Source organism: Humulus lupulus, chromosome 2 (genome assembly GCF_963169125.1).
Source record: "Humulus lupulus chromosome 2, drHumLupu1.1, whole genome shotgun sequence".
NCBI classification, from domain to species: Eukaryota; Viridiplantae; Streptophyta; class Magnoliopsida; order Rosales; family Cannabaceae; genus Humulus; species Humulus lupulus.
The window spans coordinates 4,314,563-4,329,176 of record NC_084794.1 but is presented as its reverse complement, the minus strand read 5'-3'; the positions used below and the strand labels follow the sequence as shown (position 1 = coordinate 4,329,176).

At 37.7% G+C, this 14,614-nt stretch overlaps 1 protein-coding gene across 1 annotated transcript; it reads left to right on the top strand.

The window, feature by feature from the left end:
* Nucleotides 1-9,175: 9,175 nt before the first annotated feature.
* Nucleotides 9,176-13,091, top strand: LOC133816966 (monothiol glutaredoxin-S15, mitochondrial). Its single transcript, XM_062249328.1, has 7 exons — nucleotides 9,176-9,378; nucleotides 11,176-11,263; nucleotides 11,381-11,515; nucleotides 11,677-11,776; nucleotides 12,182-12,248; nucleotides 12,509-12,587; nucleotides 12,676-13,091. The coding sequence occupies exons 2-7, from the start codon at nucleotides 11,192-11,194 to the stop codon at nucleotides 12,733-12,735; spliced, it is 513 nt and encodes a 170-aa protein (XP_062105312.1). The 5' UTR covers nucleotides 9,176-9,378; nucleotides 11,176-11,191; the 3' UTR covers nucleotides 12,736-13,091.
* The last annotated feature ends 1,523 nt before the right edge of the window (nucleotides 13,092-14,614 follow it).

The window sequence follows — 14,614 nt, the reverse complement described above, 5'->3', positions numbered from 1 at the left end:
GATTTGAAAGAAGCCTGATTGAAAAGGTAGATATCGAGATGGCGACAGGAACCAGGAGGTTAATTGGTATGCATATGAGGAAGAGGATGCCACCTGAGAGGAGGTCAGGTGAGGGCATGACTTCTACGTAGAATGACTCGAGATGTTGGGATGGATTTCCCATGGTGAGGGAACGGAGAACCAGAGTGCAGCGATACATTCAAAGTTCGAGGCCGAGTCCTCAAGGGTGAGTATGTATCTGACGAGCTTATGCTTTGGTCATGTAGCGAACTGGAAGGATTCGGTGTTTCGAATGCTCCGAGAGGGTGATGGACATAGAGAGGGTGCCTCTATGGTGCCATTCGAGAGGCTGAGGACAGTGATACTTATTGAGAAGGAATTAGAAACTCTGGCAGATGGATTGTTGAGGATGTCATCCGGAGTACGTAAAGGAGACGGAGCTGATCAGTGGGAAAATTATGTGGGTATGCAAAGGAAGATTTAGGGAATACTTCAAGGTCAGACTACGGATAGGATTGGTATAGGGAATGTTGTAAAAGACGGTTTTGGACGACAGAAAGTCTATCGAAGCAATTGAAGGAATCTGAGCCTGGTGTAGCCAGTGTGTTATACTGCGGGGATTGTTGGCATCGTCGGGTTTGAACGAAAAGTACAATGTTGGGTACCAGTGGGGACGATGTCTCCAAGAGTTGATCTACGACCTGGTTATTGCCAGTTGGAAACCAAGGATAGAGACATTTCGGAAAATTTTCTATTCTGCACCGGGTTGGGAGTGAGGAGTTGGTAACAAAGATTCTAGAATGGTTCAAGCTACAGCAGCACAGGTAAGCTCTTTAGGCTGAGAATGCGTGAACGGTATGGGTAAGTCCCTTCAAGCTCACGAGCAGTACATGTGGATTACTCCCAGACGGAAATGGTGAGCAATGATTATGCGAAAGACGTTTGTACCCAGAAGGCAGAGTCTCAGGTAAGGTTCTACGGATTGTTGGTTGAGAGTCGTCAGGAGTACTAAGATTAGAGCTACAAGGAGGAAGGACAGGTAAGAGAAGAATTGATCTGAAGCCGCAAAGAAGCTAATGAAGAACGTTCAAAGAATTGAAGGCATAACAAGACTGGTAAGCGCGTCATCGACTGCACGAGCATCTCCGGGAGACAACTACATCAGAGGCGAGGGGAACAGTAAACTCGAGGTTAGACGGACTGAGTGGTATCAAATCAGAAAGAAATTCAGAAGACAAGGTGTGATTGTTTAGTATCTGCTAATGCGGGAGTATGCGTGTGATTTGGTTAAGTAAAGAGCGATTTCATAAAAGACTTGATCCATGGTAGGGTTATGGAAATGTGGGAGTGCATCACGGATTGTGCACGCCCAGGCGCAGTTGGCGCGAGGGTGGATCGAACCTTGCGGGAGGCGACAGAATGGATCATGGTTGATACACTTGGAACGTTAAGTCGACTGTTGTGTATGGCATAAGGTACTTGAGTTTTGGGTATTAGTAAGAAGGTTAACGTTGAGGCCCAGTTGTGGTGAAAAGTAACAGACTGATGATCAGTGTTTGAGTCTCGATTGGACGAGGGGAAATTTAATTGGAGGCGGAACTCCTAGCGGTAAGGCGCGTGTCAGTCGGGGAATAGCGCCATAGATTATATTGGGGTGGTCAAAGCAACGACTGAGATCGGCATGATGTTAATAGGTAAGGGTTAGCTGGTGAGTGTCACTGAGCTATGGAATCCGAAGTGTTGACTTGAGTTGAAACAGGGAAGGACCCTGTCATGGTGGTACAGTAGGATACCAGGAATGGATGAAGGATCCAATTAGATTTGGTTTATGAACGAGAATTCTGAATGGATATCATTCCACCTCCTAGGGTACGTCGTACCGGGAGGGTCGAGCGGGTGCCGGAAAATAGCGTTTTCCTTTGGACCCTGAGGGGTTAGGTGATGTGGTAGTGTATCATGGGAATAGACCACTTTAGACCCTGAGTAAATTGTTTGGACATGAAGAGTTTTAACTCAGTTGAGGGAGTTAATGTTGTTGGGTCGAGTGAACTGGTTTCGAGATAGAACGTCGATGATACTGAATTGAGGCCCTTTAGTAGTTTAAATTTTGGAATGGGCCTAGAGGACGAAAAAGAACAGAGTGGGAACCTGGGACTATCAGTTGATTGCAAGTAAAATGCCAGTCTGAAAGTTTATCAGATATCTTAAGGGATTGAGCGCTGAGTAGGCGAATACTTGAGGTATTAAGGGAAGTGTAATCCCTGAGGAATTAGCCGTGGTGGCAGTTGCTGGTGTCTTGTTAATGTAACGTGACCTAGGACATGGTGAAAGGTGAAGGATAGTGGATACTACTATTTGGCAATGGCTCAGAGAGGAAGCCAGAGAGGCTGTTGGAATTCTTAAGGCAGGAGTGTCTGCCTATCTGAAAGAATAAAGAGCTTGTGAATTGTTAAATTATGAGGAAATAAAGCTCCGGAAGGAAAGAATTGTATCTCTGCGTAATAACAGACGAGGATCTGTAAGGTGTCCAGAGAAAGAAGGGAGAGTTCGGACTCTTGATTCAGCATAAAATTTCGAAGTGGTACTAAGTGTTAGGCCAGCGGAGCCTACAAGCTGATCCCACCTTGTAGAGGTGATGACGTTTGAGTATCTATGGAATCAGGAATAAGACAATGAATTGGTCATTGTAATCTAGGCAGACCTTGAGGCTTCAGCAGGGTTGCGGTGTAAACGAGAGGCTATCGAGTGTATGGCCGTTAGACAAGATCTTGTGGGGCAAGATTGTTGCGCCTGGAAGAGAGTTGTTGGAAACTAAAGTAAAGGTGGTGGACCTTGGGATTCAGGGTCAGAGTTGCGGGTTTGCTGACTGATGTGTTTGGATAAATTTCGAGGACGAAATTTTTATGAGGAGGGGATAGTTGTAACGACCCAATTTCGCTAATAAGGCTTAAGGGCCTTGATTAGTGTGCCAGGAGGGCAGGTTGGGATTTATTTGTGATTTTATGAGTTAAATGCATGGTTATGATTTAAAGCATGTTATTTGGCTATTTGTTTAACTGAGATGCATGGCTATGTTTACTAGTATGCATGTAGGCCCGGATCGTGTTAGAAGGGCGTAATTGTAATTTTGGCCATGTTGGGCATAACTGTACTGATATGTGATAATTGTATTCTGTGAATTGTTCCACGTGGGTGTGGTTGTATTATTGTGATGCACGTGCCGAGACGGTCCTAGAGAGCTAGTTAACTTAAGAGTCACAACGGGATTTCTATACCCGGCTCGGGAGGAGCCTAGGGGTATCTCGGGAATTTTATGGCTAAGTTGAGATTTAGCGGGTAATGGTTATTGGAGATTTAGTAACCTGGGTAACCATTAGTTACTGCTGTGGGTAACAAGTTTTAAGGTAAAAAGTGGTAGAAATGAAATAGAAATGAAAAGACTTAAGTGTCCTTTGAGGTTTAGCTAAGGAGGATTAGTAGGAAAGGGTAAAATGGTCATTTGGCAAGGGTTATAGACAATTCTCAGCTGGGTTTTTAGTGGGTCACGGTTTGGGCATTTAGGATATATGTTGGCTTTGCTAAAATGAAGAGGAGGAGAGTTAGGGCAAGGAAGAGAAGAAGAAGAAGAGGAAAATGGGCTGAAGTGGGAACTTAGGAGATGAATCAAGGGAACTTGGGGAAGGGATTCTCTACTTGAGGTAAGGAGTTTATTCACATTTAAGACTTGATTATGTTATGGGTTAAGAGATTTGAGCATGGTTTAAGTTTGAACTTTGAGTTTTTAATTTTCTGAAATTTAAATCAAGGATGTGGATTTTGGGGATTTGATTGTGTGTTTGATTGCTTTGATGATGTTTATGGGTTGTTAGATGGGTCATATGAAGTTTGGATTTGATTTTGGGGTTTGGGTATTGGTTTGGTATGAATTGGGAAGGTTTTAGCTCGGAGAAAACGCAGGAGAAAACCCAGAATTCTGGGTCTGCGAAGGCGTGCCGCGACACAGCTTTTTCGTGCCGCGGCAAGGAGCCCCTGTCTGATGGGTGCCGCGGCACAACTTTCTTGTGCCGCGGCACAAGGCCATTTTCAGGGCACCAAAAGTTGCATTTTTGAGCTTTTGCTCCGGGGGTTCGGGGGATGTTTCCGGTGAATTGTTTTAGGGATTTGGGAGTCCCGAGAGTGCGGGATTGGTCCCGGGAAGTGGTTTTGGGTTGATTAGTATTGAGGGATGTTTCTTGTGTGTTGTGACTAGGTCGTTGGTGAGGCTCGTGCTTGAGGACCGTGCTCGCGGCTTTAGTGCATCAGGAAGCTCGGAATACAGGTAAGAAAACTATAACACCCGTAGGATAGGGCGTGGGTCCGTAGTGTGATGGTCGGGCATGGCCCTTTATTGCATGTTGCATGATGAGATGATTGTAGGGCGTGGCCCCGGATTGTATTATGTGTAAATGTTTAACCTGAAATGAACCGTGATGTGTGTGAATGTTTATTTCGAATGTACTATATATGTGATTATGATGAAATGTACGGCGTAAGCCGGGGCGGCCGTGGGCCGAGTACGGCGTAAGCCGGGGCGGCCGTGGGCCGAGTACGGCGTAAGCCGGGGCGGCCGTGGGCCGAGTACGGCGTAGGCCGGGGCGGCCGTGGGCCGAAAGTAACACCTAGCACATGGGATGCTATATTCAGGGTGGGACCCAAGGGATACATGAGTTATCCTCGCGGTGAGAACCGATACCCCAGGGCTTTGGTAAGGGTCCTGGGGCGGCATGGCCGTGTTTGCTTAGTCTAATGATTGACTTGTTTATTGTGGATTATCTGTTATGATAAACTGTATACATTGCATATGTTATGTTCTGCATGAGTTTTCTTGCTGGGCTTCGGCTCACGGGTGCTCTGTGTTGCAGGTAAGGGCAATGACTGAGTCAACCAACCATGAGTACGGAGAGCGTGAAGCGACGCGTACATGTTTGGCCTGCCCGACTGCTTTGGTTGGGGGTTTATTTGAAAATGGCTGTAATAATCTATGATTTTTATGATTTATCAACTGTGAACTCATTTTTTTTTTAGATGTAAATAGTTTTCAAACCTTATTTTGGGATCCCAATGTTTAATATTATGAGTTTTATTGAAACAACGCATTTTTCTAATATTACAGCCTTAACTTTTAATTAGTCACACTTTCGTTTCAAAACCTCGGTTAGCGGGATCTTTGCACACTGATTTGTCTTAAAACTCACTAAGTAACGGCTCTAAGGAAGTAGGGCGTTACAGAAGCTAAGCTCAGAGATTATCTAGGGGATATCTAATTAAGGCAAAGGTAAGAATCAAACTATGTTCTGAAGTTTCAACTTTGAGTTTTCAGCTGGGTATTGAGGTGATTTCAATTTTGATGTTTAAGGTGGAATTTGAGCTGGAAAGCTTTGGAAATTAGCTGGGTTTTGATTAGAGAAAGGATTTCATTGAAGAGGTAAGCTTTAACTTATGAATTAGAGGTTTGAATTTGAGTTTTTAACTGGTTGGTTTTGAGTTTTTATGTTCTTAAGTTTCAGGAATTAAAAGTTTGGTTTTAATGGGTTTAAGCTGAGTTTTTCTGTTGAATTGTGTGGCTTAACTTGTTCTGAAAGTGTAAGGATTGTTGGGTGTTGAAATAGGAAGCTTAAGGGTGGTTTTGATTGAGATTTTAAGCTTAAAAATGGAGGTATTTCTGGGTTTGGAGGGAAGGGCCGCGACTCTGTTTTAGAGTGCTGCGGCCCTAGGTTGAAGATGAGCCAAGGAGGCTCGGCCAGGGGTGAGCGTCGCGGTGCCCAATGCAAGGGCCGCGACGCGTGTCTTTGTCCAGGGCTGCCCTTGGTTCTGTTTTGAGGCCAAGGCCGCGGCTAAGCTTCAAGGGCCGCAACCCTCAGATGTACACTTGAACGTTTAGGGTTTTTAAGGACGGGAATCAAGCCTAGAGTGCTCGGGATCAATCTCACCACCGTGCTTGGTGGGATTTGATTTCCCGGAAGTTAGTTTTGTACCCGAAAACCTATATTTGGATATTAATGAAACCCAATACCTTGGTTGTGATTTGGTGCTAAGGCTAGGGCTCGGGAAAGGATCGTGCTCGAGGGACGTTGCTCATAGTTAATAAACAAAGAAGTTAAAGGTAAGAAAACTGCACCTAATTGAATATATGTAATGGGACTAAGGGTTCCCTATTATGTATGCTTGAAAAAATGGTATTATGCCATGCAAGCTATTTAGTGAACCAACAGCCTAAGGGTGCCAAGGGTTACACTAGCGCACAGGGCGCGGCTTGGCCACTGGTAGCCAAGGATAGCTTAATATGCACTGAGCTCGGTTTAAGCGGGCCGGAGTTAGTGGGATAAACAGAGGGTGCGACCTAAGTTGTCGGGCCTGATTATTATGTGATATGAATGTTATAAGTGATTGATTGCATCATTGATTATGAAAATATGCTGAATGATTAATGTGGATTATATGATGAGAGTTCATGCCTAGTGAGTTTATTATCTGTTATTATTGTATGTGTTGCCCATTATGTTTTCTTGCTGGGCCTTGGCTCACGGGTGCTACGTGGTGCAGTTAAAGGCAAGGACAAACTTGATCAACCTTGATTTGGAAAGCTCTGCGAGCGGAATGTACATGGCCAGCTGCTCAGCCGCCACGGTTGAGAATTAAGTAGGGACGCGAGACCCAAAAATTGTCCATTTTGCCTTAGTATGGTTGACAGTTGTTTGTATTATTTTGGAAGCCTGTAATCCAGCTTTTAAACTCTGTTTCTTTTGGGATCCCGTGTATATAACTGCTTAATTATTTAAAGTGAAACTTTTGAGACCAAAACCTTTGTAACCTTAGCTCATACATGTTTAGTGACACATTTTTTATTAAATGACTTGATTAGCAAGTCTTGCACCTTGATAAGTACACAGTGTAGCGGTCTTGACTATCCAGGGCGTTACAAAAAATCTTAAAATTTTATGTTTTTCTCCTCACGACTAGGATGCTGCCAATAACGTCACTGTACATGTCGATTGTGTGGTTTTGGTCAAAAAGGCTTTGTCTCTGTGCAAGTGTGGGATTCGATGTTGAGGTGGTATCGCTTCCTTCAGGTGGAGATTTCTCTTGAGGCAGTTCAACTTTTATCTTGGTGGTTTTCGACTTTAGCGTGGTCTGCTTCCCTCCCAACAACATTATGTGTTGTGTACAATTTGTCAGGGAGTTAGCTTTCGTGGGTAAGGGCTTTTCCGTTTTAGACAGAGGTGAGCTGTGGGGAGTGAGGCTATGCCAAATAGGGTCTAGCTTAGAGGTTGCAACATTTTTAGGCTATTTCATATAGGTTTGGGTGGTCAAGTACGACGACATTTCATGTGGTTCTTTACTTTAATTTGAAATTTTGAACTATATTTTAGATTTGTTTCCTTGCTTGGGGATTGGTAGTATATATCTTAGAATTTTATCTTTGCCTACTATCTTAAATCACTACTACAAACATACTCATAATGGGTCACTTTTTTAGGACACACCCCAAATGCATGTCCTTAAAAAGAAATATGAAGATTTAGGGGTGCACAATACGTGTTTTTAAGGACACTCGTTACATATCCTTATTAATTTTGAGCATCCTTAAAAAGATTAGGTAAAAAAACATGCGATGAAAGAAATTAAGGGTGCACATTGGTCGACCTTAATAAGCCTCCATCTTTATTTTATTTTTTCTCTTTTTATTTTTTTCTAACAAAAGTATTTTTATTGTTATCATTGTTAAAAAAAATAATTTTATTTGCATCCCAATAATATATATAGATATTCCATTAATTAAATAAGATTAATTTTTAAAATATATTTTAATATTTTTTCTCTTATTTTTTGACATTCTTTAATTTCTTATTTTTATTAATTTTAATAATTTTATTCAACTTGTTTTCATAATTTTTTTTTTTTTTGTAAATAATGTATAATTTTATAGAAATTAAAATATTACTTTAATAAATTTTAATCTATTTTTTTGTTTTAATTTTTTTATTTAAATATTTAAAATATATATTGTTGACCACGATTTTGGCCAACGACGAGTAGACGTCAAAACTATAGTAAGCCTTGAAAAGAAAGTAAATAACACACGTAACTTTTATAGTGGTTCAGCCCCAATTTGTTGGTAATAGCCTAATCCATTTGGAGTTGTGATATATTTAGCCTACACTTAAGATCAGATGAATTTGAGCCAACTGAGTTTCTTAAGTGCAAGTAGAAAAATATAGAGTTTCTCTCTCTAGAAAATACAAGCTTTATCTCTCTAAGCTCTCAGAAAATGCCCCAAGTGACAGTCCCAAAATCTCAAAACTAGAGAGTTTTTCTTAGTCCCAAAAGATCATCTCCCTCAAAATGATGCCATGAGCCATTTATTTATAGGCTCATGGATCGTACATAAATATCTCCCTTTAACCGGATCCTTGGTTCTTCCAATAGACTTTAATTAATAAAATATAAATAAATATAATATTACAACAATATGACTATTATTCCGGGATATCTGAGAGGTTCCCGAGGCAGATGAGAATGATTCAGGTTGAAGCTGTTAGTGAGGACATAGGCAAACACCTTTCGTCGGCAAAGCACACCTCTAGCACACTTTTGGTCTAACATGACACATCTCTGGTCTAGCATAACACATTTCTGGTCTAGCAAAACAGACTGACTGGTCGCCCAAAACAGATGACTGGTCGGCCATGCACTCCACCGGTTGACCAAATACTTCATTGGTCGACTAAACACTTAACTGGTCGGCCAAGCACCTGACTGGTCGGACAAACACCTGACTGGTCGGACAAGCACATGACTGGTCGGACAAGCACATGACTGTTCGGTCATGACACTTGACTGGTCAGTCAAAAATCCTTATCGGTCTGACAGAAACTCTACCAGGTCGGTCAGATCACTTTATCACAACTCCGAACAGCCAATATATTTATTGACTATTAATGTGTCGTTTACAGACCATGTATTTCCATTTGTCACTTCTGATTGCCACGTCATCGAACTCCAATTTTTGTGGATAACATATATTATTTATAGGTATGTTTTAGAATAAAAAAAATAGAAAAATGTGAGCATGAAAAAAAATATTATATCAATAAAAAAGGGTGTCCATTTTGGGTGCAAAATATAATATCAAAAAAAAAACAAAAGTATTTTTATTTTCCCTAACCCTAAGTCGTGTCTCTCTTTTATTCTGCCTCTCCCTCTCTGATGAAACGAATCTCCCTCTTCTACGCCGCGCCTCCGGTGAAGACGACGACGCCACATCTCTCTACCTCACGCTGACGGCAAGGGACTCGGTATAGCATATACAATCTTCGACGAGGGTCAGGAGCAGATTGGGTAATCACTCTCTCATTTATGAATTATTTCTTTTTCAGTCGTGATTTTTGGGTAACCATACTCATTTTTTTGGCGTGGTAATTAGCTCACTCCCTCTCTCTCAACTATTCTTCAATGTTGTTCTTCTCACGATTTATCATGTTTTGTCTCTGGGTTTTCATTTCTATGGGTTTTACTTTGTATTTTGGGTTTCGGCATCTTTAATTTTTTGTAAGGACTGACAATCTTAGAATCATCAACCCAGACACACATTCTAGCCGTATAGTAGTGTCAAAAAATATGATAGACTGGTTCTTCACTAGTTATATGTACGTTTGTTGTTATAAGCACTATGTTTTATGATTATTTATTATACAGGTTCAAATTTTTCTTTCTAATTTGGTTGAAGTGTTGCTCTATTTCTAATGGGGTTACAAAAATAACACACGCACACAGCACACACACACATATGTATATGTATTAATTTCATTTTTAGTATTGAATTGCTCTGTTTCTCGTTCATGGAAATAGGTTTGAGTGGTTTCATTTTAGAATTCTATTGTTTTGATTTGGACTATATCAAGAGTGGTGAGGGATCTGATTGAATTTATGATGATGAAAAGCAAGCAATGTTTGGAGCATTGAAATTTGAATGAAAGTTTGTTTTCTTGCTTATATGATAGTATTGAATGGGTTGAATTTAAAACTTTATGCCAAGCATGACTCTCTAGTCATTTGTTTGTTTGTTAATGATGCTTTTTCTTTTGACAAGTATTCATAAGTTCATAATTGTGTGTCATATTATAGTGTAAGGCCACTAAACCAGTCGAAGGTCTTCTACCTAGCACCAGCACGCACTTGCACACACGCGCAGCTAGCTTTCTCCTCTGTCACTAACGGTTCAGACTTCAAATATTTTGGTGGCAAGTCTTCCACATTTTTTATAGATATATATGTGTTTATATATGTGTGTGTGTGTGTGTGTGTGTGTTAGCCTAGTTTTAGGATATCATATATTTGAACGGTTCTGAGATTTTTTTTTTGTTAGTTTTAAGCACATCTTTTCTCTTATTTTGCTAATTAATTTGAAGTACAAGGGCTATATGAGCTTCTGGGTTTAGAAAATGAAATTTGAAGTGCCAAGTTTCAGTTTTTTGTTGCATCTTTGTTAATCACCCAAAATGGGGGTTTTTCTTTTCACAGATTGTAATTATGTTTGTGCGTGTTATTGATTTGATTCGTTTGAAGATACGATTTTTTTGTTCTTGCTGCAAAGATATGTGTTTTGTTATTAATGAATGCAATTCTCTGAACTTGCATGATTTTTAATTTTGTGGAAAAACAAGTTAGGATTTTTACTTTTCCTGATGGAGAAGCTCAGTGTAAGGAACTGAATGAGTGATTTATAATATGTAGACTTGACTATATAGGCTTCTCAATAGTAAACGGCTAGGTTTGAATTATGTATCATATTTTACATAAGACAAATAGACGATTTTGGGCAATTTTGGTTTTGTTGTATGAAGTTATAATCAGGGCTAAATTTATTTATAATTTGAACCCCAAGGTTATGGAGTTTGTGGCTTATTCTCTGGATGCAATGTTTTTTATATATCTATTTACAAGTGTAATACATACATACATACATTCATGTATACATATATACGTTATGTATATATCTTGACCTGTAAAAGTTTTGAATTACAATAACAGATGTGGGTTTCAAGAAGTTTTTTCTTTTTGTTCTCTCAATATCTTGTTTTTGTCTCAGTTTAACTTCCGTTTAGATTATCTTATTTTTTGCTGTTGTAATTTCAGGGCCATCTTTATAATCATGGCAAGGTCATTATCACACATGCTTTTAAAGGGAATTTCAGGTCTCTCCACTGCGAGTTCTACAAGAATTGTAAGATTTTGTACCTTATTTCATTGGGGTATGATTGTTACATTACTTTTATGATCCTAGTGTTATATCTATCTTCAATGGCAGTAGTTGAACTGAATGTTTCTTCTATAATACTAGGCTTCTGGATCATTTGTTCAGTACGGGAGGAGATTCTCAAATACTCCACCTAATGATTCAGATACACACGAAGATTTTAAGCCTACTAGTAAGCTTGATAGCTCTAACCTATCTTTGAAGGACATTGTTGAGCAGGTACATATATTTCTATTCAATTCAATCCCCTTACATATTTTTATGATTATGTTATTGTATGTTTTATTTCTATATCAAGCTATCTCTGCCAGCCGAATTCATAAATTTATATATATAGTAATATAAGATCTACTGATTGTTCTGATTTGTTTCTGTTATAGGACATCAAGGGAAACCCTGTAATGCTTTATATGAAAGGGGTTCCCGATCTTCCTCAATGTGGATTTAGCTCACTAGCAGTTAGGGTGTTGAGTCTATACGGTGAGAATAATAGTGTCTCGATTATTGCTTGAAGCTGTTCCTCACATGATATATCCTGTTTAAAGCACATTCCATCTATGTATATGTTAGTATGACCTTAAATAAGATGTATATCTCCATGTTATGGGGCCAAGGATTTGACTGCATTGGCTTTTCTGTTTGTAAACTACTTATTATGTAATAATTTATTCGTTGTGTTTGCCTTCTTTTGTGTAGTTCTCCTTAAGCAATTTACTTCGTTTTTCTCAATGAAGCAAATATTCATCTATTTGTGGATAGATATTGTCTCGTAATTGTGTTGGATGGACTTCTTGTCTCTTATTCAATGTGTCAAAGTAATTTCTTCATCACTTCTGTTATGCTTACCGCTTATGGTTTAGACTCATTTTGGTCTTTTCTTTTCAGATGTTCCTTTGAGTGCTAGAAATATTTTGGAAAATCCTGAGCTGAAAAGTGCTGTAAAAGCCTTCAGGTAAAGTAATCAGTTTGATAGTGCTACTTATTGGCTATGGGTTGAACTCAATAAATAATTTGAAATAAATGTGTTTTCATACAAAAATTCGGCCTGCCACTTCTAATAAATCATAATGTTTAATCTAATTTAGTGGTGCAGGGCTACCGACTCGTTTCTATCATCGCATTTACTTACTTTTATCACCTTATACCACTGGAATGGATGTTTATATCTTGATTTAATCTATTTTCAAAACTTATGTATGTGTTTCCTTGCAGCCAATGGCCAACATTTCCACAGATATTCATCAAGGGAGAGTTCATAGGCGGTTCAGATATTATTCTCAATTTGCACCAGGTTTGTTACTATAGATTGCTTCTCTCTTTGTATTTGAAATACAAAATGCATGAATTTTCTCTGAAACTGTGTTGAATCTCACACGCAGACTGGCGAATTGAAGGAAAAACTTAAAGATATCACAGCCAATCAGGAAAAGTCTCAATGAGTTGTTGGATTCGGAAGTAACTCAGCAGTGTCGATATTTTGGCCTTTAATAGTTTCTCAAAGTTTGTTGAGCAATAAAGTTGGCTGACTTCTTCTCATTCATATTCTGTTTCTAGAGCTGCATATTGAATTTTTTTGTTGGTCTTTCAAGAGCATGAACATGAATTGTAACAAACGAAGTCACTAACGCATGCTCGGTGGCGATGGAGGGAAGGATGGGGTAAGGTAGAAGTCTCTGGTTTGAACTCGAGGCTTTTTTTTTTTTTTGGTTTTGTTATAAACACTAGATGTGCTAATCATATAAGTATATAAAAATTGTAATAATATTGATATATTTAAATTGATTTGCATTGAATCTGGCATTGTGTCTGAAAATTGAAATGATTCTTATGCATTGGAAAATCTAATGAGAGAGAGGGAAATGGTGTGTTCTGAGTTATGTTAGGAAGATTCTTGGGTGACGTATGTCATCGTTATACAAAGGGTAGAACAATTCAAGAACATTGTGTTTGTTGATTAGCTAGCTTTACACGAGGCTAACACCTATCTATTCTTTGTAGGTTTCGACCATTGAATTTCAACTTTATGTTTGTCTGTCCGTTGTTGTTGACAATTTCATTCAAGTGAAATTGTTGGAGAAAAAGTGAATTAATTTGTATCATTTTAGAGGTTATAAATTATGTTTATAACACCAATTTTCTTTAATTATATATATATATATATTAAGTAGAAGCAAATGTACGTTTGCTTATTTTTAAAGTTATAAATATTATTTATAATTTTAATAAAATCTGGTTCATTGTTTTTATATAATTGAATTATAATTTTGTAGTATATATAAATATTTATATCAATAATTTCTATCTATATAATAATATTTAAAAAGAAATTAATAATTGAAATAAAATAAGAATAGAAAAAGTATAGCTAGATAAAAAAGAGTTATAATTACTTGATAAAAAATAAATTATCTTACAAATATTATATTTTAATTAATTAATTTTTGATTAAGTTTATGATTCAATTTTTTTAATTTGATAGTGATTATATATTATATGTTTAATATAATATTAAGTTTAAGTTTAATTAAATTTTATTTAAGTTATAAAATATATGGTTTTATTATTTTAAAATAATTATCATTATAAAATATCATATTTTAAATTGTTTAATTATTTAATTTTATTTAAATTTAAATTATGTTTACAATTTACAGTTAAATATAAGAATATTCTGTTAAAGTTAATGAATAAAAATAAAATACTGTAACACTAAGAATTTTTATTATTTACACATTTATTATATAGAAGATATATATATATATATTGATTTGTTATGTTAGGAAGTATTTGTGGCTTTTGGTAACATATTTGGTATCAACACAAAATTGATTAGAAATTTCGTAACTTATTTTTCTAAGAAGTGAACATCTCCTTATTCAACAATTCGAAAATTTGAGAGTTGTACTATATCTATAATCTTCTCTCATCCCTCTCTAAAAGCTCTCTAGTCTTTACATGTTAAAATCTAGTTATTAGATTTTACAGAGTTTTTCGTAGCTATTGAAGCTCACAGCTTACTCAGTTCACCTAAAGCAGTAACAATAATAACTACTTTCTAACTGTAATCTCCTAGAAGATACTATACACATCTTTGTCTTCTTCTATTTCAAGTAAATTGTATGTAACAAAGACCTTCATACTAACACCACCACCACTGGATCAACAACATGATTCCAATAGTACTCAATATTTTTCTTCCTTGTATTTGGCTACTAAGTAATAAACATCATACCTATTTTATTTTTATGCAGCAACACCATCTTAGTACTTTATTTTTAAATAAATACCATCATAATATGTAAATGTGTTTATACCTTT